The following is a 23,415-nucleotide window of genomic DNA, read 5'->3' on the forward strand; positions in this document are numbered from 1 at the left end:
ACCGGTGGTTTTGTCATGTGGTCTCTGCCACTGCACACACAAATATAGAACATGACCATAAAAAGTAACAGAACATGCTCTCCATGAAGTAATTTATTGCAGTTGATGCTAGACTGGTATGCCAGCTGGAATTACCTTCTCGGCTCCTACTATTTTCACATATACAGATAATAAAGGCTGTGCACTGCAACAGATTCCAAATGAAAAAACATCAACGTTGTTAGCAAGAAGCAAAACTCTGCAAAAGCAACTTCAGCAAGCTTGACTGTTAGAAATTGTTTGCCAGTGACTCAGAGCAGGAGTTAAAGAGCTAAATCAATACTGGGGCTTCAACATTTTCATAGAGGGGAAAAAGTACTGCTTTTTCTACGATACATGTTTCTCTCTGCTAAGCACACAAAAAACCTAAGGATTATTATACATACAGGAGCTTTCTTTTTGTTTGAATTCCTTATTCATTAGTTTGTAAGCTGCAAGAGCTGAGCTAATTTATTTTTCCAGGGCATTTTCCCCTCCCTCTTTTTTTTTTTAAAGGCACCACGTATGACATCCCAACATGACAGGAACTCAGTAAATCCCCTCAGTCTCCACACCGCTGTCTCTGAATGTCTACAAAGCTACTATGCCATAATCGCAACTCGCTGGCTCATTCACAGCTTTACATTATAAAGCAAACAGTCTAGACAGCTGAATGACAGAATTACTCCCTTTTCTCTTGCATTTATAGATATGCTGTCATCTTCATTTGCTTTTCTCTACTCTGTGCATTCTGATACACTAATGATTGGCTTTCCTGTTTGGATTCCACACTGACTCCGTGGCTCTAGGCTATAAATACAACCAGAGCCCAGATGACATCACATCAATAAGGTCCTGAGGGGCAGGGGAGAGGACCCCTGCTTCGTTCCTTCTCCTGGGTTAGCTGGTGATAACCAGCTTTTTCAAAACAGTTAACCAATGGGGCTTTAAAATAGGAATTTTTGTCCCCCATTGAGACAGAGATATAAAAAGCCTAGTGCCTGGAACCGTCACTCTCTGCAGTGGAAAATACTGCTGGAGTTGCACAGAATAGGCAGCCTTCAATCCTTTGCAAGTCTGTCTATAGTACAGCTGAATGTAGCGTTGCAAAAAATATTTGCAAAAAAGAGAAAAAGAACAAAAACCAACATGTGTCTGGATGCCTATAAAAGATGTCTACCTAACAGTTATGTTAAAAAACCTTAAGTAACTGGACTGGGTTTGTTCTCACTGAGAAAGAAATTTCAATCTGTAATATTCCTGGTATTTTAGCTTTGGAATGATACGTACATGCACATCATGTGGCATTTCCTCAGTGCTAAAAGATAGTTAAATGATGAAAGTACACTTTCTTGCCTTCAGCAAGCTGCAGAAATCCATGCAAGCCTGATAACGTGCAACTAAGACATATGGATACGCATTCCCAGCTCTGGTGATGTTTATGACAAGGTTTTTATTATTTGTTGTTTTTCTTAATGCTTCTGCAACTGTCATTCTGGATTGCTGGAGAATCTCTTTTTATATCTGTTGGGTCGTTGGGGTTTTTTTTTTTTGCTTGTTTTGTTGCCATTTTTTAAATGAAAGTTTCTAAACTTTATAGATGAAAAAATCTCAAAGCCTGGACTCGAGGGGTAAAAGTGGGAAGAAGCCATCGCCATTTTCCTGTGAAAGGCAGACAAAATCATACTGACAGCTCATCAGCACAGGAGGCCAAACAGCGAGCCACAGCTTTTACTCTTACCAGAGCTGGGACAACACCGACACTTCAGAACGCTGAATTACGTTATGGGCCATTGGAAACTGTTCACTGGGGAATGTTTTACCTACGAGCATGAAGAGTTTTGTGGGCCGCTGGATGCGACTGTATTCACAGCCAATATAAATGGCTGCTTGAGGCCTGTACCAATGGGAATTTCGCCTGTTCTTTCTGAGTCATGACCCACTTTTACTCTCTGAGATCAGGGACAGCTGGAAAAACAACTGATCCCTTCTCTTGCTTGGAACCCTATAAATCTAAAGCCTCGCCTGGAATATCTGTGCTTTTTTTTTTTTTTTCCTTGAGTACCCTTGCCATTAAAACATACTGATTAGAAAAACTTTTAATTTGTGACTCTAAGAACAATAGTGACAGCAAAATTTCAATAATTTATACCAGTGGCAGAGAGTTCTGATTTGAAAATACAGAGTTTGATGAACTATGGAGCAGGGAGGTGGTGGAACAAGACAGAACTGAAGGCCGTGGAGAGACTGTGCAAGCAAAGTCTTCATTCTCCGCACACTCCGAGAAGGAAGGTTTGAGGGTGGTCCCACAGAAGGGCAACATGATCGCTATTCCCAGGAATGATACAGTGCTATTGGTCAAAATAGATGATTAAGGGAGTGAAGCATCTTCCTTATGAGGAAAGGCTGAGGGAGCTGGGTCTCTTTAGCTTGGAGGAGACTGAGGGGGGACCTCATTAATGTTTATAAATATGTAAAGGGTGACTGTCATGAGGATGGAGCCAGGCTCTTCTCGCTGGCATCCAATCATAGGACAAGGGGAAATGGATATAAGCTGGAACACAGGAGGTTCTGCTTAAACATGAGGAAGAACTTCCCAGTAAGGGTAACAGAACACTGGAACAGGCTGCCCAGAGAGGTTGTGGAGTCTCCTTCTCTGGAGATGTTCAAAACCCGCTTGGACGTGTTTTTGTGGGATCTGATCTAGGTGGTCCTGCTCAGGCAGGGGGATTGGACTAGATGATCCTTTGAGGTCCCTTCCAATCCCTGACATTCTGTGATTCTGTGTGATTCTATGTAAAACTTTGTGCCCTCCAGAACCTACAAATGGGATTTCATAACAACACTACAGCTTCCCTGAGCTTTCTGGTTGTGAGGGGAAGATTTAAATAGCTGCCACTAAAATAAGTACATAAATCAACTTGATAAAATTTCGTTTTTTCATTTTCTTGACAAAATGCTTTGCCTTCCTTCCAGAATTGGCCTAACCTGGGTTGCAGTTTGTCCAATACTGAGTCTAGGAGCCAGTATTGACTTTTCTCTCAATAGCTTATCCCTTGACTTCCAACTCTGTTACATAGCATACCTGTGGGGCTAGCAAAAAGCCATTCTATTCCATGGCATTTCCAGCTTTCCAGAGAAACACTGATCCCACTTATAGCTGTAAAGTGGAAACCTCCTTTGGTTTCTTCAGTGATCTTATATGTGTTGGTACAGAAAAGGTTGTTAACTCTGAACCATGACTTTCTGATTATTACAGCACCATGCTAATAATAGGGAAAGCAAGTCTTTAAGTGCACTGTGTAAATAAAGTAGCAAATAAAAGCAAATGCAGGGATTGATATTGAACATATGGGAACACAGCCTTCTTAAAACATTGCCTCTTGAAACTCTAGGTCACTTTTCTTACCTCTTGAGGCTCTTGACATTGAGACGCTAGCACCAGGAAAGATCTTTGTGCTTGGAAAGCAGCACGTACCATCTCTGCCTGTAACAAAAGGAGGAATATAAATTAAACCTTAGCCTGTAACCTCCAATACCTCTTCTTGGCAGCTCAAAGTCAAGTGTGACAACTCATATCTTTCTTGCTGCTTCTCATCTAAATCACAGCAACGCTGACTGGAAGAAATATATTACAGAAGTGGCTTAGCTATAGATTTTTTGAAATCTAAGGTTAAAAGTTCTCTGTCTTCTTCAGATAGGAAATAAAACGAGTTGATATGCAGCCTTTTGGTTATCACTTATAAGATTAGTCACAGGAGGACTTGATTTTAACATTTCAGAGAACGTCTAGGCATTTTAATGGCAATGTTTATACTTGAGCGCCTGATAACAACTTATTACCATTGAGAATGGCGACCTGCAAACTTTCTGTTGAACTGTAACTCAGGCTGTAGTGATGCTTAAGAAGAGTTCAGCATGGCATATTTGCTGAAGGACTATGCTGTAATTCATTCCCTGCCTGTCCTCTGCAAGCAGACCCTAAGATCGATGGCGATGAGAGATGAAGATTTTGGGGCAATTTTCCCCCACAGAACTCTAGGATTCGGGTTCAAGCTGCATCTGACAGCATGTTTACATGCTAACAGTGTGGATGGAAGGTAAATCTCTACACTCCTCAGTGTTCTCTGCTGTTCAAATTTCTGGTCTCTTTTGGGTTTTTTGAACACTATACATTTTCTGTACATTATGAATGATGTACATTGATCAGAATCTAATTGCTGTCTCAGTATGATCTATACCTCATTCAAGTGGGTAAGCAGTGACTAGGAGAAAGCATTATTGGTATAGAAAAGAACTATTCATAGCTAGTGTATATTGCTAAATAAAAAGCAAACCAAACCAAATGCTGTTCAGTTAATCTAACATGAATAGGTACATTTATAATCACTTTGTGAAAGGGTGGGGAAGCTCATCCTGTTTTTCCTTGGGGTTTCTTCAATCTAAAAAGAAAACAAGGAAATTTTATATACAGGCCTATGTGGATGCAACTTAAAATACATAAAAGTCAGGAAATTTGGAGTTGTAGCAAAGTAAAACAGCCAAATTGTGTTTATTCATCTTAAAATGTGATGGCATGAATAAAACATAATCTGTTAGGCTGAAAATCAGTGCAAGATGGTAAAAGAGGCCCAACTTGGACAGTATTTGAGGAGAAGGGTATATTATGGTCTGACAGGCTGAGATTTGGAAGAGGGTAATCATCTCTAAAAATAGATAAAGAAATAAATAATAAGAGAAGTTGTATGAGCATAGGAGACTTAAATTTTCCAGACGTAGACATAAATACTGTCAATACTATCAAGGTTTAGATATTCTTAGACATTCAGAAGACTGACTTTTTGGTACAGAAACCCATAAAACAAGAAAGCGTGTGCTATTTTAAGCTTACTTTTTTTGTGTGTGGAGGATCTTGCAGAACAGCTGACCAAAACCTAATGTTCTAGGAGGAAGTGATTATGAATGGATTTGGTTCTTCTTAAATTGCAAGATGGACCAAAATAAATCTATAGCTGAGGCTTGGTATTCTACAATGGCAAACTTTGAGAAAAAAGAAAAATCAGCAAATGATAATGGCTGGCCTGAGGAACTTAATGGTTTGAATGTACGAAAGGATGATGGATTTACATTAAGAATGGAAATAATCTATGTGAGCTGGGCAGGAGGGAGAAATTGTAGGAAAGGGCCAGAGCCTCTGAATGAATAAATAACCAAAGCAAGATACTAAGAATAGGTACAAAACCCTCAAAGAGTGAGAAGAGGCCTTGATTATCAAGGGTAACATTTTTTCAGACATAAAATACAGAAGCAAAGGAATGATGGATAAAGGCCTTGTTGAACTGTACCTTGTGCAGAAAAGTAAAACAAAGCCACATATTTTTAGCTACTGGAACGATAACAAAATAAAGCAATGAAGTGAGGCCATGGCAGTGACCTGAAGGGTAAGCTGGGCATGCCTACGTAACTCTTGATGGATAGCGTACCTGTTGTTGAATAAATGCTTTTCCCCAATTCCAAGGAAGTCGATGTACATGAAAATATTGAAAGAATAGTTAAAAAGAATGATGATAAATCAATGGGAATTGCATCATTTGAAAGGGAAGTCAAATATATGGAGCTTAGTGTGACAAAATCATTGGGTACATACTATCTTCATTGTAGAGTCCTGAAAACACTGGCAGATGGAAGTACAAGGAGAAAAGATTTTAAGTATATATCATTTGGAGATAGTACCAGATGACAGAAGTATGCAATGATGGGATTGGGTAAATATGCCCAAGAAGAGGGAGGAAAAGTATGTCAAGTGATTTCATGGCTGTTAGTGTGACTTCAGTGTCATCCACACTTTACAGAGTTGAAACGAGTGATTAAAAACATATATGAAAATTTAAAATGGAAGAAATTACAATGGGATTACCTGTGGTTAAAATAATTACTTCTGGAGATTGTTTAGAGTTTTCAGTTTCTTAAACAAGGATAATCACAGAATCACAGAATCACAGAATGTTAGGGATGTAATGTGTCAGATCTGGTATATTTAGGTATTATATAAAACGCTTATTGTGGGTCCTCATAAGAAACACACTTCAAGTGGAAATGATGCAAAGTAGTATAAAAACTCTTAAGTTGGATAAGAAGCTGGATAAACGGAGACAACAATAGGGTATATTACAGGCGATGTTATTTCAGAGGAGGAAAGTTGCTACTTGTGTTTCTCAGGGATTAGTTTTAGAAATCATCAATATGTTTATTAGTGTCCTAACAGCAAGAATTAGGTGTGCACTCATAAAATTCATGGGCAACACAAAGTTAGGAGATTTTAATATTGTTGAGAAGAACTCACTCATCACTTGAGAAGAATAAGACAACTTTATTGGCACAGGTAAATATGAATAGGATAAAATCTAGCAGTCCTCTCCCCTACTCCTTTAAAACAATGCATAATTTGGGTATAAACACGGAACTGATTAATTGGAAATGCTGAAGATTGGAAAATGCAAGTGTAAGAGCCTGGAAGGTGGCTTATGCTGTTCTACAATGGATGTGGCAAAATATTTTCAGTAGAGCTACAGGAAAATTCCTCTGGAATTCTGTGTGAGGCACTAGTCATCCATGTTAAATAAAGATGAGTTTAAATCAGAATTGATGCAGAGAAAACCTATTTAGATGTTTAGAGCAATAAGTACCTGTCACACAAAGATAAATTTAAAGTGTTTCGCTTGTTTTGCTTAGCAACACCGTGGCTGAGGATTGCGATGATTCTTTCTCATATGGAATGTAAATAACAGAGAAGGAAGAAAATAGTAGTGCCAGCGCATGATCACAGGTCTGTAAACTGGGTCACGAGTAATCATAGAATTTAGATTTCCCACTATCCAAAAAGTGAAGATCAGAAGAGATCTTCTGAATTCCTACGAAGAATCAGCATTATTCTAAGATAGAGCTGAAAGTGCTGATCGAACAGATCCTAAAACATGAGCATAGGTGCTCTTAGATATAGAAAATTGAGATTGTTTTGTGAGTTCTTGAGCATATACTGAGTTGGCAGCACCAATGAGGTTTGAAAAATGTGTCTGGCACTTTGTTTGCACTGCATTAAATCCATGCTTTTGGGTTCCCATTGGTCACTCACGGAGGCTGAGGAGGACTTTCTTCTGCACTCAGAAAGTAACAACTGGTTTCTTCTCTGATTTTCACCTCTTTCTGCTAAAGCACTGGAATTTGGTCAGAGCTGGAGACAGACTGTCGGATGATGTACACTGATGTTCCTAAAAGACTGACATTCCTTGAGTACGCTTCATACATGTGTCTTGTTCACCTGACCGATGTTAAACTATTAAAACCATTAAACTATTAAACTATTAAAACTATTGTTGGATGTGGAATCAGGATGTACTTCTCCTCCAGACATGTATGACTTTTACGTTTATTACTCCTCCTTCTCCACTGCAGTGTGGCCAAGGCCACTTTCTCAAAATGTCTGGAAGCTGTTTTTAAGAAATCTTCTGCTATTGAGGGCACCCAAGCCATTGGTAACACTCTTTGAATTAACTCTGGTGCATTAAAAATGTGGCTTTTTGCATTTTCTGATTATCCTAAATTTATTATAAGATGTTGGAAACGGTCAGTGGTCAGTGGGCTAGATATTGATTGCAAGGCTTGTGCTGTACGCTCAAAATTTACCCAGCCCCAAAAGCTTTTAGTCGTGTAGGGCTCACAGCACACACATCTCTCACCTTTGAATTTAAATTTTAATCAAAGGATCGTGCTAACAGAGTTTTTGCATTTTACAAGCAGAATTTTATAAGACTTCTGCCACAGTTCCTTCCTTCTTTCTCCAACAGCATTAAAAACGGCTTTCTGAGTTTCACTATTCCCGAGCACGCGGTACTTCTCTCCATGCGTCCCATCAAAGTCACAGAAGAGCTTCTGCTCATTAAGAATGCATTAGCTCAGTCTATCCCCATTCCAACTCTTTCTTGTAGTTGTCAAAACGTGACACTTCATTGCTGCCTCCTTCTACCTGGCAGGCAGGCTGTGTAACTAAGCAGGCAGCACTATTTTTAACAGGGAGATGATCTTTCCATTAGGCCCTTCCATCCAGTGAAGACTAATGAGTGAAAATGGACCGGGGGAATTTTTCTTAACAACTTATGTGGCTCAGACAAAAGATTGCCACAGAACAAATCAGCTGAAACTCTCTCAGTTATAATGAATGATGGTAATGAAGCCTGAGTGTCAAAAATGCATCACGAGTAAATTTATCAGAGTAGACTAGAATACAAACTTGCGCACATCTATCTGCAGATAGATGCAGATATTTTGGAGCAGCAGATAATTGAAATCTAAAAACTCTGGGTAATCCTTTTGGCATTCTTGGGATTATGCATAGACATAGCACTCTCAGACAGATTCCTCAGCTGAGGTGAATATTTTGAAGGAAGCAAGTTCCTCAAAGCATTTCCTGCTTTCCTTTTAGTGGTTTTTCTAGAGGCTGGAGGAGACACCTGTGACTGTGGACCTGAATGCCAGGACCGTGTGGCTTTCTGTTCACCACCTCCGTTTCCCCATCAGTGAATTGTGGAATAAGGCGTCTTAATCCTTTACCTCAGATGTGTTTGTTAGCTGTCTCAGGTGACTGATATGGTTGGAAGACCCAAAGGCTGACATGTATGTAACATCAGCCCAATTCCATGCCTGTTGAAACCTGGGGCTGACTTCAGTGAGTGGCCTCTCTGTTGCCATCGCAGCAGCAGCACAGATAGGCCTCTTTACAGTTCTGCCTGCGGAAGTTAATGGAGGAATCATACGTATTGAGAAATCATCTTTTCAATATCAACTGGTTTAACTTTCTCTGTCACAATACAATGGCAACTTTTGGTATTTTCCAGAAGCCATTGCTTGGAGAATTGCCAGATGTCTAATGGTGGCAATGCTTCTGACCTGTTTGAAGTAGTGTGAGAGTGGATTCCACCCAAACTTGCACTGTTTCAGACTGAGTAGACGTGGATGCACTGAACCTGAAGCTTAAACTACCAGTTTGCTTTGGCAAAGTTCAGTTCTCCAGAGCAGATGTGATTTTAGGATCTGTCTCTTTCTCATTTTAAATGTTTTATTCAATCTAAGTTGCCCATCACTTTGGTATCCTAGCACTAATAAATATAAATATTATTTCTGTGACAACAGTTTGGAAAACTACAAGAAGCAGACACATGCATTCAGATCTCAAGTTACAAGTGAATTCAGTCTTTGAAAAAAAAAAAATAACTAAATAGAAGTAAGAGAAACAAACAAAGGATTTCCTAATGAAATTTAGTCAAGAGAATTACCCTATTGACCTGATAATATTAAATTTGTCAAACATTATTATATTTAATAACATATTTCCTCAGAGCCATAGCACTGAAAAGCATAATGTATATGTCAAAATCCACTGGACTTCTGATGCTGGAGAATAAAACACACCTGCATATATATACATGCTAACATTAACAGTGATAACTTGCCGATAAAAACACAGATCTATATATACTTTGAATTCCTAAAATATACTTAATGACTTTATTCTGAAACAAAATAGTAAAGAGGACATGAGGGAAAAGAATTGGGATTTAGGGGTCCAGAGTTCTAATCGTAGCTTCTGCAGAAATAATTTTGGGTCCTTTGGGTCTAGCAGAAGACACAATGACTGACAGCGAATGACAACTACAGATGGAGCTTCACTGTTAGGAGCAAAGACCTCAGTCTTTCTCTAAAAGGGACAGTACCGCCGCAGAAACAGAAACGGTTTGTCTTTTACATTCTGCTTTCAAGAGCCTCTTCAAAGTGAAGTGGTGAAGTGGCTGGTGGCTTGAAGGGGGAAGCAAGAAATGGAAAAAGAGCAGAGTTTAGATTAAGTATGGGGATGCCATAGAAACTATCCAGGCCAGCTGAAGAGACAGTATTTATTTTGTAAAGCTAATTGGCTGATAGATATTTTTTTAAAACTAGGCCAAATGCTGAAGAGTCAGTGGCAGTTCTCCAAACAGAGCACTTTTTATACTGGAAAAGGAAAAGGAAGGAAAGTAAAAACCTGTCACCTTTCTCTTACTGGTCCATGCAGAAAACAGGGCTGAAATTCTAGTCAAAACTGAAGTCAATGGGAGATTTGCCATTGATTTTGATGGAGCCAGACACCACCCCAGATATTTTATTTTCTATTTTCAGACAGATACATTTGACTACCACCAATCAGCTGTCCTCTATTAGCGGGGTTTTTTTTAGTGTTTTTCAGCCTCCACAGCTATGTCCATATTAGGGAATTTTTGTTAAAATTTCTCAGCATTGCTACTGCCTGTCCAGTACCAGTCTAAGGTTACATCAGTCCTGGTCTCTCGTGCTGGTCTCTTTAGCTGTTTATGTCTGCCAGTGTATTAAACTATTAAACACTGTGTCATGTAACTGTGCTCAGTGCTGGCCAATATTACTTATTTGTTGTTTCAGAGTAGCATCTGTATCTGGGTTCATTAACTTTACCTTTTAGTAAGCCTGACTGCAACTTAAACCATCCAAAACTCTTACCTCTGGTGCAGCTCAAACCATACAGATCTTAAAGATCTTTCAGTGCTAATGACATAAGACAGATGGATAGAATTGTTTGGGGTAAATCATTGTTGCCGTTTTATTTCTCTGTATGAAACACAATCTGTACAGATGAGCTGGAGTAAAGCCAAGACAGTTGCTTTTACATTAATTACAAAATTCTTGCCTTGGATAAAGACTATACAGGTTCTGGATCTTTTGCACCAATAAAATTTGCCTCAGTGTTCCAGAATTTCCTCTAAGCTCTCCCAGTTTTGAGTGACATGAATTGTTCTGATTGATCTCAAGAGATTGTTAACTTTAAAACCTAATAAATACTATTTAAATGATTAATTCTTAATCTTGGTAGCAGAAGCAGTCAGTTATTTTGTTCATCTGTCACTGTTTCAAACAGATATAAATACCTGGCTGCAGGGCCATTGCAGCTACTGATTACTGCCAAGTGAAGCAGTGGGAGATCATATTCTCCCAAAACATCTATAATAGCCTCCACCCACCAGAGAAGAAGAGCAAGTCCAGACCAAAGCTCTTGACTAGCTGATGGTCTCCTAAAGCTCAGGCTGCTTCTGTGTCTTCCAGATTCATAAATTCTTCATGAATCTCTTTTACAACAGCCAAAAATCTGCAACTCTCTTGACCTCTGTTCATTTCAACTTTTACATGGAAGTTCCAAAAACAGAGGTAGTATATTGGTAGTTGGGGATTCTAGAAGGTTCAGCATAGAAAAATATTGGGAATTGTGTGCAATAGTCCACATATTACTGAAGATGTGGTCTATTTATAGACTAAAAGTTTTTTTTTTGTTTTCAATACCTTTCTTTTCTGAATAGTTTTGAAAATATTCAAGATTCAAGTTTGACATTTACATTGCAGACTGCTGTCTTCTGCAAAGAGTCAGTCACCTGCTGGAGATTTCAAAGGCATCTCATTGCACAGCACACAGTCATGGATCTACATTTAAAGTCCTCCACATCAGCAGAAGTAAAAGATGCTACTGGCACATTGCAACACCTGATCTTCCAGTCCCTGGTGCTTATCTATAGACTTGGACATCCCCAAATTTGATTATCAGCTGTAAAGATGTGCAGAATTTGTGCTGTCATGTTCTGCCTTTGTAATATGTAATTAGTGATAATCATAGAAACAAACAGCTGATAAAAACAGCCAAACATTTTAACAACAAACACAACAACATCATGAGAATAAATGGCTTCTCTTCAGTGCAGAGGATACATCCCTAAAATCTATACTAGGCCACCATTGTTGGTTGGAGCTTCCAGTAGCCAAAGACTGTCTTAGTATATTTTATGAGCTTTAGAGCATGAGTAACAGCAAATAGTGATCAGTTTGACCTGCCTCCAATTTCTGCCCAGGACTCCTGAGGTGAAAGGCTAACACTGTAAAAGAATGACAACCCAGAAAGTATGCAATTTTCCAGGAGGAATTAATTTAACTAATGGCATTACGGGAATATCCTTTGTATCGCATGTCAAAGGTTATGCCATGACAAAGTTGTAATTTTTTTTTAATCGGTATTAGGGAGAGTAGATAGAAAGTTCCCCAACCTGCACAGGCATTCATGGAAGTTAGCCACGATCTTCCTGAGGGAGCTCTTATAGCTCTTCATCCTGACTAGACTGCAAAAGCAAGCAGGTTTCTCAAAGAGACATGGGTAAGGGAAACCAGCCCACTTCAGGATTTCACGAAAGAACAGAAACTGTGGTACATTAAAGTTCCACAGACTTCCAAAGTATCTATTTTCTACTATTACTTGGAGGTACATTCTGTATTTCTGAAAGCGTGCATTACTTCCTTAAATAAACAGGAACCACACACAATGTACTGAATAAATGAAGTCCAAACTTTGGCTGTTATCAAGATCAATCGTTTCTTAAGTACAAGTTCCTATTTTTTTTCCCATGGATACCTGAGTTCAGAATTTTCTGGAGGGCTTGGTTGCCTGTGTTAAGAAATTATTTGTGGAGAGGCCTCATATTCCTGAGGAAAGGCAAACCTACATTTCCTACATGGACCAGGTGCTGTAAACCAGCACATCAGACAACCACAGAGATCCCAGGGACCTGCAGGTCTCAATGTCATCTGTACAAACATGCTTTTGCCTGCAGCACTCCAGTTATTTCTCTGATGGGCTGTTTTGCTCCTGAGGTCTGCTGCTAAGCAGTCCCACTCTCTATCCACAGCTATTCCCTCAGAAGCCCATCTTAGTGAAGGTCCAGATCCACGCTGAGGAAATTTCAGAAAAGGCTTTAAGGTTTCACAGGCCTTAGGATGTCATTCATGTGTCCCTCATTTAACAAATACAAGTTCGAGGAACTTCAGATGCTTATCTCTGTAAATTAAAAAGGTTCCAGCACTTGTTGAGGTATCACTTCATAAATATTCTTCTAGCAGTGTTCACTGGGCACCCTACTGAGGAGCTGGTTTCTTGACTTTCTGTGTCTAACAAATACCAAATTCCCTGATATATAGACTGCAGAACCATCGATTTCTACAAAATTGCATAAAATCTTGAGAGAAAGAGCTTGGATAAATAGGTTCTTATATTGAAATGGCTTTGTGTATGTTCTGCCTGTCACGTACTTCAGGACAACTGGTGACACTGCCCACCTCATTCTGCAAGTAGTCCCACTGAGCTCCCTGAAAGCAACTCAAAGGCTAAAAGTGCCACAATCTGTCTCGTTGTAACTTCACTCCCACTTTTATCACCTCGGAAGAATCCCAGACCCCAACCAAAACGTGCTAACGGGGAAGGATGTTCAAAGCTTAAAGCTGACACATCTATCATGATGTTTAAGGCTTCTTCCCACTTGAACCATGCTTTCCTTTTCAGACGTGCGAAATACCAAAAGCCTGCATTTACTTGGAGTGGAGACCTCAGCCTCGCTCAAAGGCAAGGTAGTTCTCTACATTCACAGTGATGTGATTGAAAAGGCTTTGGGCAATCTGGTGTAGTGGAGGGTGTCCCTGCCCATGGCAGGGGGGCTGGAATTAGATGATCTTTGAGGTCCCTTCCAACCCAAACCGTTCTATGATTCTATAAAAGCAGATCGGACCTAAGGTGGTTTTTTAAAGAGAACATGTATTAAAACAACAAGAAAGAAATATTTCAGCCTCAAAGATCTACTTCAAGATCCTAAAGCAATCTTTTTGTTATGGCTCTGGGATTTAGAATAAAACATACAATTAAACTTATGAAACAAAACAGCAAAAATTAAACTGCTTTGCAGTTCAGATTAATTATGGAAATAGATAGCTCTATTTATGGATGTCAGCAGACTAACAGAAGTTAGCAGTGACAGTGATATGATTTAATCTACCCTAATGGACTCTTCAATATTCAGAAATCTGGCCATATTGATCGTGCAGTTCACACTGGATAAAAAGAGGCAATACACGTTTGTGGCCACATTCCACCCTCATCACTCCTGACAGCACTCCCAGCTTATTTAAAACAACATTCAAACCGCACGTTGGTTTCCCTTGTGGCTTAATTCTCATTATTCACTGAACTCCTTTTTACTAGAAACTGACTGAAGAGCCAGATTCTGAGCTCATTGTTTGGTTTTTTGCTGACTACAATGAACAGCCTTCTCAGTTTCCAAGCCCAGCATTTCTATACACTCAAAACAGTTGCAACCATCAACTAGCAAAAATAAAAGCAGGTCCAGGATGGGGAGGCAGGATGAGTGAAAAGAGCGTGCACGTGCTTTTCAGAAAGAATGAGACTGAAAATTAATAAAAGACTTGCTCATAGCCTGTAGCAATAAATGACATCAATCAAGCATGGGAGATGTGTGTCCCAAAACAGAAAAAATTAAAAAAAAAAAAAAAAAAGAAGACCATTCAGGGATATATATTTCTCAGCTTGAAATAAATGGGCTTAAATAATGTTACCACTCCTACTTGAAAAATCATAATCCTTTGCAAGAGAAATAAGAACCATGAGCACTGATGCCAGTAAAGAGTTTTCAGTCACAAGAGTTTCCTGCTGATGACAAAAGCAGAGATACTGTCTCTCGGCTCCTCTGTCTTGCTTTTCCTGATGAATAACGATACTTTAATTTTCCAGGGGTTCACTGGAAATTACGGCTGTAAGAACCACAGACCTCACTGGTCTGAGGCTGAGTGCCTGAAATGACTGCCACCTATGCCCTCCCAATCCTGGACTGCTTTGAATCAGAGAAAAAAGTAAAAAACTCTGATTACCTTATCGAGGCTTCCTCATGGCCTTGGATCTGTGCCTACTCCATGTCTCCAATCCTCCCTAATAACTTTCCACTTACTTTACACTGGCAAATGTCCTATGCCATGAGTTTGCAACAGGCTCGTTGAGACACTCTCACACTGTTTTTGTGGCTGGGAGTGCAGCTGGTCCACACGCTAAAGCTACCCGTCATTTAACCAGGTAATGTAACCACGGAATTTTATCACCTTCTGATTTTTGCTTAAGCTGACGCAGTGGTTTTCAACCTGTGGGGCACTTATGCCTCTAGGTCTACACACTATTTCTCCTGGAAAACCACCAAGAAAAACAGGTTTTCTCTCAGCAGACTCAGATTTGCTCTTAGAGGGCTTCCATGAAACACGTTTAGAGGACAGCAAAATTAGCATGAGCTAGAGCATATGATCAGTTCTGATTTAGACTTCGGATGACTGAAAATATAATGTATGCCTTGATTAATTGCGTCAATCATTAATTAAATTAATTGGTAAAACATGGACCTCAAATCTAGTCTGTACACTGGGTATTATTCTGAACTCATCTGGTTGATTAAAGAGCCCTTCACTATCGGAATTTTTTTCATATAAGCAAGTTATCTTTTAACACCTCCGGGAGCAAAAATGATGAAATTTTCTTTGATTTACGATTGCGTACAAGGTTCATTCTGATACCTTTTTCCTGGCATTCTTTGGAGATCAGAAAATCCCGTTGTACTGGGTGACCACATACAGATATAATCCCTGCTTTTAGGGGCCAACAGTTTTAGACCTTTACCCCTAAAATGGTCCCTGATCAACTGTACTACTTTGAAATCAACATAGCTACTTATGGGCTTAGTCAGGAACCACTCCATGAGCAAATGGGTTATGAAGAACTGTTGACAGCCTTGACTGTGTTTCTGATTTTCTATGTTTCTGACTGAGGGAATGCCATATGGAATGTTCTCATTATATATTACCACCACCTTAAATTTCTCGTGCCAGCAATACACAACTAAATGCCCAGCATTGGCCACCATGGCGTGTGTTTTCCAGTAGTCTGGTTTGACTTTTGTCTCTTCCTTGTTTTTTTATAAAAGAAGAAAAGCAAGCAGTATTTACTGCAATGTCAGCATCCAGAAACTAACAGCCTGATCCAGCTCCCATCAAAATTAACGGAAAAACTCCCATTCTTTCAGAGGGTGCTGGTCTAGACTGGCAATGGACAGATTCTCCATGCTCAGAAGCCATCTTTATTCCCAACCAGGTGTCTTACAATCAGGTGCAACCACATCTGCACACCACTGCATCTGACCCAATACATCCTGCTTGTTTTGAAAGCCAAATCCAACCTGCAGGTCACAAGTAAAGTCCTCCTTTAGAAAAGAGCAATCAAAAGTTTTAAAGCTCCTAAAAATGATACTTTTTCTGAATTAGCTACATGGTGTATACTGCATTTCCATCTTTCTGGTGGTATTAAAGCCAATGTTCTTTATTGCTTGTGTTATGAAGTATCTTGTAGTACACATACAGGATGAGAAATACAGCTGAGTTAGTATTATAAAATCAACTTTAATATTGATAGGTTTCCAAGGTTGCTTTTTTGGTTGATGATTTATTTTTTTTTCACTTTTGGTGGATAGCAGTACTGTTTCTATACTTAGTCTCTTTCTTTCAGCTGAATGCATTTTGTATGCTATAAAAAATGTTTGCCTTTTTATCCTTTTTAATGTATTCTGTTTTCCCCAGTCCTATAGTAGCTACTCGGTTGGGTGTTTATTTCATGTGGCAGAAAATACCTATTACAAAAATGCAAAGGCAGCCTGACAGCATGTTGGCATGTTGACATCATCCTCCTCTCTGAGCTCTAATTCAACTTTCAACACAATGCCTAAAACCACACAGCCTCTGGGCACAAAAGATGAACACGAGAGCACACTTGTGCATTCTGTTGCCCTGTAAGCAAATTGCCTTGTTAATGAGGAATCAGTCAAATAATGGGTTCGATAGTCTGTGTTTAGATTAGGTAAGATAAAGTGCAAAAGTGGTTTTTGGTGTATCACGGACACCAGTGCACCCTGTTCAAAGTTCAGGGCTGTTAAAGTCATCGACTAATTCTTCAACGTCTCTCACAAGAAAAGGCAAGATACAACTATTTCATGTGTACTAACTACTCTTTGGAAAAAATCACAAAGCTAAGATTTGTTAACTTCACTGATGGGCCAAACGAGAGCTGCACTTTGCAAAGTGCATATATACCTCATAAAAGATAACTCCTGCTTTCAGTTCATAGTCTGTGTTTAACATGGACTATGCCTGGAAGGAGGAGAGAAGAATGCTATTGCTTTCATGTAATAGAAAAGGAAAAGAAACTCTGTGGGTATGTGCATACGACCCATGTTTGCAGAGTGAATATTGCTTCCCTTGCTCATGATGATAACGAGTCAGTGCACGCACACAGAGAACCCCTGCAGGCTGGATAAGGTGCTGTGAATTGCTGTGCCATGCTACCTATCTTGCTCGTGTAGTCATACATGTAACGAGTTGTATCTAAACTCTCCCCCAACAAGGAGTGAGCTAACCAACAGCCTTCTTATTTTCCAGTGCTCCAAGTCTGAGCTGTCTTGGCTGCCTGTCTGAGCTCTGTGTTTCAGCAGCTGGAAGTTGATGGAAGAAAGGAGGGAAGAGGCATCCTTATTTCTGTAGTTTTCCTTTCCAAGCTAAATAGCTTGGATGAGAGAAGAGGGAACATAACTGAATCACTCAGACAATCTGTTCTTTCAACTGGTGGGGTTGAGAGGTTAAAAGATTTTTACAAATAAACAATAAAAAAAGGCAAGTATTAGTTTATGTGTTTGACAGGAAGGCAGTAATTCTGCTCTGCTCTGTAACACATAAAATACTAAAATATGGAAATTCTACGTTATCTGCCCTCTCTTGTAGAACTAGTACATTCTCTTCTTATCATTATGTCTCATCTGGTACATTATTCAAACTCAAGCCAAAATATTCCACCACAGGAGATATCACATAAACAAAAACAATGTGAAGAAGCTCCTAATCAACACATTACAAAAACCTGTTTCTTGGCCTTCTAAAATCTTGCTTGCTTTGCTTTGACAGGGAGAAGAGCCCATCAAACCTGCTTGATGAGCTTCCTCACTGGGACACAATCTGAAGATAGACCGTGTCTTCCATGGTCAGCTCTTTTTCATCCTCGGCACGTTTTCTGTAGTGGTGGATGTATCCAGGCAAACAGTGATGAAACTCACGTATCTGTGATCCAGCGATCAGCCAGTGCGGTCCTATCTGCTGGGCATAAGAGAACTGCCGACGCTGTAGACCCACAGTCTATTTTATACTGCTTTTGAATTTCCCCCATGGAGACAGAAGAACAGTTCAGTGTTGGCACACATGGTGAGTGAGCTTCAGGGCTGTTCTAACCTGTAATAGTTGGTGACAGCCTCCAAGACACTGGTATGTCAGGCCAAAGACAGCTGGTTGGCAGCAGTCCTGGCCATACTCACTCTTTCACTGACTTCACATGCTATATAGTTACGACATGGACAGCAGAAAGCGGTTTCGTAAAATCTGTGCCTGTAGGGAACTTTGTATTTCATGGAAATAGTGATATAATCACCAGATTTTTATTGCACAGTGACAGACAGGAAAAGGATCTCATCTTAGCCGTTGAGCATAATTGTTTTAAATAGACAAAGTAAAAAACCCTAGACATTCTATCTTTTAAAAAGTGGTTAGTTTCTTTAATGCAGTTGACTTCAGAGATTCACCACTGCACGCACTGTAATTTGAATGAGAAAATACGCTGCTTTCAAGATTGAGTCTAAGCAGAACTCTTCTTTGATAAACTAACCTTTGTAAAACCCACTGTGCTGCTGTGTTTAGCAGAGCCAGGAGCTGGCTATTAGTTCTCTTTTTTATTTCGTTCTCTTTCAATAGACTATTTAGAGTAGAGAATGCTGAAAAAATAGGAATGGGGCTCCCCAGCAGATATTCGTTATGGCCGTGTTCTTCCTTTCGCCAGAAACATAAACCACACAATCCTTACAGCAATCAGCACGAAACACATCACGTTAAACCCCTCATTTCTTTAGCATAATACGAAGTGTCTGCTTCTCTCATATTACCATTCTGGTCAGTCAGGTATGTGAGGTTTTTCTAGGCAACAGGTGTTTTCTGAAATAAAATACAACCTTCCCTTCAGCTCATTATGTGAAAGAGACAGCAGCTGCAAGTATAATGCTGAGGACACATGGTCTATAAGACACCCAGAAGAAAAATACTCCTTGTTCCACTTGTTAAGGTAAAGCACAGATGTTGCTTCAGTGATAAGCATGAGCATAAGGCAACCACAGTCTGCTTCGTGTTGTAAATTCAGAGTATAAGATTTCAGCATATTTAGTAGGCTGCAATCAGAATCGCCGATTTCTTTATATAAGGGAAAGTTGTTTGTGTCTAATCTCATGGTCCTAACTCCTTATCATAGTTCACATTACACTATCATCAACAATATGCTAGGGACTATCCACAGACTTGGCAGATAAATTATTAATAATCTTTTATGTGGATTCGATTATGAGTATCAAATAGTGACAAATGCATAAATTAATACACTTACTGATTTAAAAATGCATATTAAAAATGTTTTAGTCAGTTAGAATGTTAAATGCCATTTTTTCCTGCTTAGTGTTGGTACTAAGGCTACTTCTATGTCTTTCAGATCTGGACTGTTGAGAAATCAAATGCAAAATAGTGGTGTCTAATGAATGTAATAACCAAAGCTAGAACCAATCCTTTCCAGGGAGCAATCCTCTGCTCAGTTAGGTTGATAATTCCCTCCTGCTCCCACCCCCGTTTATTAATTTTTTCCTCATTTCTTTTAAGAACAAGGTACATATATTGTAGCTTATAGTATAACTGTTAAGGTGAAAAGGCTTCTTCAAATAAAAAGGAAGTGCGGTATTTCCTTAAAACCAGAAAGATCCGCTAGAATTGCCTGATCTCCTTACTCCCTCCAGTTTTCTAGGCCTAACTAGGTCAGAAACTCTACCCTACCAGCAAGAACATACAACACCACAGAGAAAACATAGTTCACAGAACAACAGCAGAGCTCTTGCTTTGGGAGTAGACTGGTTACTTTGGCTGTCTTGCAAAATATTTATGCTGGCCTTGCAGCATGAGTCCCAGTAGCTTGTAGGACTGCCTGTTTTTCTGGCTACAGTTGTTTGTTATGCAGAGCAGCAGCTGCAATGAATTGGGAAATGTACACATGGAGAAAGGCCTGATGGCATGGATCTACTAGGAAAAGTCAAAAGCTTCACACTGCTTCAGATCCGGTTCAAACTGACCTTGGCTCTTTTGTGGGTTTTTTTTTATTCAAAATCTGTATTGGTAAGCTGTTAGCCAGATGAGTCCATCCTGTGTCTTTCTATCACCACTGGTTTTAGAGAAGACAGGCTTAAAAAATAAAATAAAACAAACGAGCTCTGATCACAAGATATTATAAGGTTACAAAGTAATTTCATCATGAAAATTACAGCATAGTACTTCCTTGCTATGACATATGTGGTAAAAAAGGGTCATTTAAATGTCTGACATACTCATTTTTAGTTTGCTATGTTGTTCCAAACAGAAGAGGTGTGAGTAACGAAAACAAACAATCAAAAGAACAAAATCTCTGCATTAATTGGAATGATGATACACGTGCTTAGAAGACAACCACAAGAAGTTACCTTTGCTCGGACCTGCCTATTGTTTCCTACTCATTTGTTGATTCTTGTTCTTAATTGTGTTTCTGTCCTGGAAAGGGCTTAGCAGCCAATAGGACAATTCAAATTGCTTGTAACTGAGAATACTTATCGTAGAATCATAGAATAGTTTGGTCTTGAAAGGGTCTTTAAAGGTTATCTAGTCCAACCCCCCTGCACCGAGCAGGGACATCTTCAACTACATCAGGTCGCTGATCAGCCACGTATTTTGCATACTATGGTCTTCAGCCTTTGGTGCTGTAGAAGAGGAGCACTTATGAATCCATACATCCTTTTGCCCTTCCTGAACCAGCTGTCCTTAGTGTGTTATGACAGGTTATTACTACTACAAGAACCAATAATTCAGAGTACTGCTATTAAGATTCTCCTCTACTCAGCAATCAAGGCTGATCACACAGAATCCAAGACTTGTACACTTATAGCATGGGGAGAAATTTGAGCGAATACTCACATGTGTCTTCACGTCACCTTCAAGAATCTTGCTGTACCTGAGAAACTCAGCAACACTTCCATTCAGCAGCCTATCAAAGGCTTCAACGTATGGTGCTATGCCTACAGAAGAAGAACATTCCATTATAAAGGGTTCATAAAGCACATAATGCATAGGACATTCCTTTGTAGCAGATGCAGGAGAAATACCATAGAAACAGGGGAAATTGCTGTAACTTAATTTCTGTCATACTCATTGATTTGTAAAATCGGTGAAAAAGGATGTATAATGATTATTTTATACCTAGAAAGGAAAAAGAAAACTGCTTGGGTTTTTTTGGTAGAACTTGGCTAGAAACACGAAGAGAATTTACTCTGTATAATGTAGTGGGAAGCTTCTTTTGTCTTAAAATAACAGGTGCTAAAATAAACATTTCTCAGCCCTTCAAAGACCTAGTGGCCTGATAAGGATGACTGTCTTAACAAAATTCTACTGTTGTACATAAAACAAATATTATCCCCTAAAAAGAATCTGCACTGTACTGAAAGCCTATTTTTATACCACCCACCCATTCCTGAAGATCTTTGTATTGTTTGGTGGCTTTTAATAGCAAGCTATTCAATTTCCAGGAAGATAAGAGTCTTTAGAATCTGTTGACAGTGGATTTATGCAGTGAGATGTGGCTCTGTAATGTCCTTATTTTGTTGTCTGATCTTGCAAAACTGTCACTGGATAAAGAAAGCTCAAACGAGTCTTCTAGATGACACATCCCATTGACTATATATATGCTATACATTCTAACAGAGGAATAAAAATGCTCATTTCTATATGGTATACAGAGCAGATTCCTGATAAAGTGGGCAATCAGAAAATGCAGATGAGACCCAGTTTCTTATGCATCTGGCATCTAAATGGCTTTGCGTGGTACCTTTTCAAGAAAGCAGCAGTAATCTTTCCTTGGATGCTTCCCAGCCCTCCCTTTACTCCTTGACATATCCTCATGTCCTGTCTATGCCTCAGAACCTTTGCCAGGTCCAGCATGAGTGATACACATGCGAATTTATGGCATCTGTAGGTTCTGAGAGATCAAGGTTAAATTTCTTCCCAGCCTCTCTCGCTCATTAACGAAGGCTGAAGATTGCTGTGAAGAGGTACCAGGCTTTCCCCAGAGAGTCTGCTTTAACCTTTTGGCACTATATGAGAATTGTGCCCAAATTCATAATCTTGAAAGCCCTCTTTATTCCACAAGAGTCATCTGGCTCCTTGACAGAAAAAAGAAAGGCTCTGGCAATGGGACTTTGCAATGGTCTGTGTGGAAAAAAAAAAAAAAAAAAAAAGTAGTTTGTCAGCTAGGCGGGATTTCAGGGCTCCTTTTGTTCTCTTGATGTCACTCACCTTTAATTCTGAGGAATTTCTGGGCTTTCTTCCATATTAAGTGTTTGTGTGTAAACCCCTCAAATGACCTAGTGTACAAAAGGTTTTAGCTGTGGAGATGCTTTCCAAAGCCCGTTTATGTTCTTTGTCAAAATCTGTGTTTGCCTCCAAGAGAATCATTGTAACCTTTCACTTCAGAGCAGAGTTTTAAGTAGCAGTTCACCAAATGGCAATTGTCCTATGCAAAACTAGCAAGCAACTACGCTGTTTTTCACCATTCAATACAGCCAGCTCCCAGGAGCATTTACTAGAATTTGCTGTGGGCCGTGTAGAGCAATTGAATGATTTGTTTGCAATCCTGCTGTTGTAATGCCATTTAGGAAAACAGTCAATGTACAGTTCTCCCATCCTCCTCATTATTTCATTGTTTCTGAAAAAGTATTAACTGAAAAGTCAAGGTTATTTTTTGTAATAATTCTAATTATGGAATGTTCTTTTAGGGGAGGGGGTTGTAGTAGAATAAAGCAATATATATCCATTTCCACTGAGACTTAAAAAAGGTCACACTCTGGCTGAGTATCAGTTTTAAAGGAGAAAAAGAGATCTCTTCTGTAAGACTGTCAGCTCTGCAGTTGCTGTGGAGGTTTTGCGAACCTCTGCAGAAGCACAGTAACACAGGCACACAGAATCGTGTTGGTGGCACTGTATGTGTATCCATCACCCAAACTGAAGAACTGGTACAGTCTTTCCTAACTGCACCAGCGAAAGCTAATTCCAGAGTCCCCGTGTCAGACAGCTCCGCCTGGAGACGCGGTGCGGGCTGACAAGTGCCCCATGGTGCCCCTGATCCTGGCTTCTCCCTGCAGTCTCCCAGTAGGTGTTTTTACAATCTCACTCCAGCAAGGTTTGTCAGTTGGTTTCTTCTAGGGATCTGTTGGGCTTTTAAGTCTCTGCTTCCCTGGAGGGTGAATCTTTTCACCTGCCCGAGCTCTTAGTTTAGGC

General features: G+C 39.6%; 1 protein-coding gene across 1 annotated transcript in view; it reads right to left on the bottom strand.

Moving 5' to 3' along the window:
* CAP2 (cyclase associated actin cytoskeleton regulatory protein 2) overlaps positions 1-23,415 on the bottom strand; it is a 62,569-nt gene that overhangs the window by 37,635 nt on the left and 1,519 nt on the right. Inside the window, exons 2-3 of the mRNA XM_086608996.1 lie at positions 21,061-21,161; positions 3,428-3,505 (exon numbers count right to left, since the gene is read on the bottom strand). Coding sequence (XP_086465122.1) covers positions 3,428-3,505; positions 21,061-21,161 — 179 coding nt within the window. The remainder of the gene's footprint in view (positions 1-3,427; positions 3,506-21,060; positions 21,162-23,415) is intronic.

Source organism: Tauraco erythrolophus, chromosome 3 (assembly GCF_009769465.1).
Source record: "Tauraco erythrolophus isolate bTauEry1 chromosome 3, bTauEry1.pri, whole genome shotgun sequence".
Taxonomy (NCBI): domain Eukaryota; kingdom Metazoa; phylum Chordata; class Aves; order Musophagiformes; family Musophagidae; genus Tauraco; species Tauraco erythrolophus.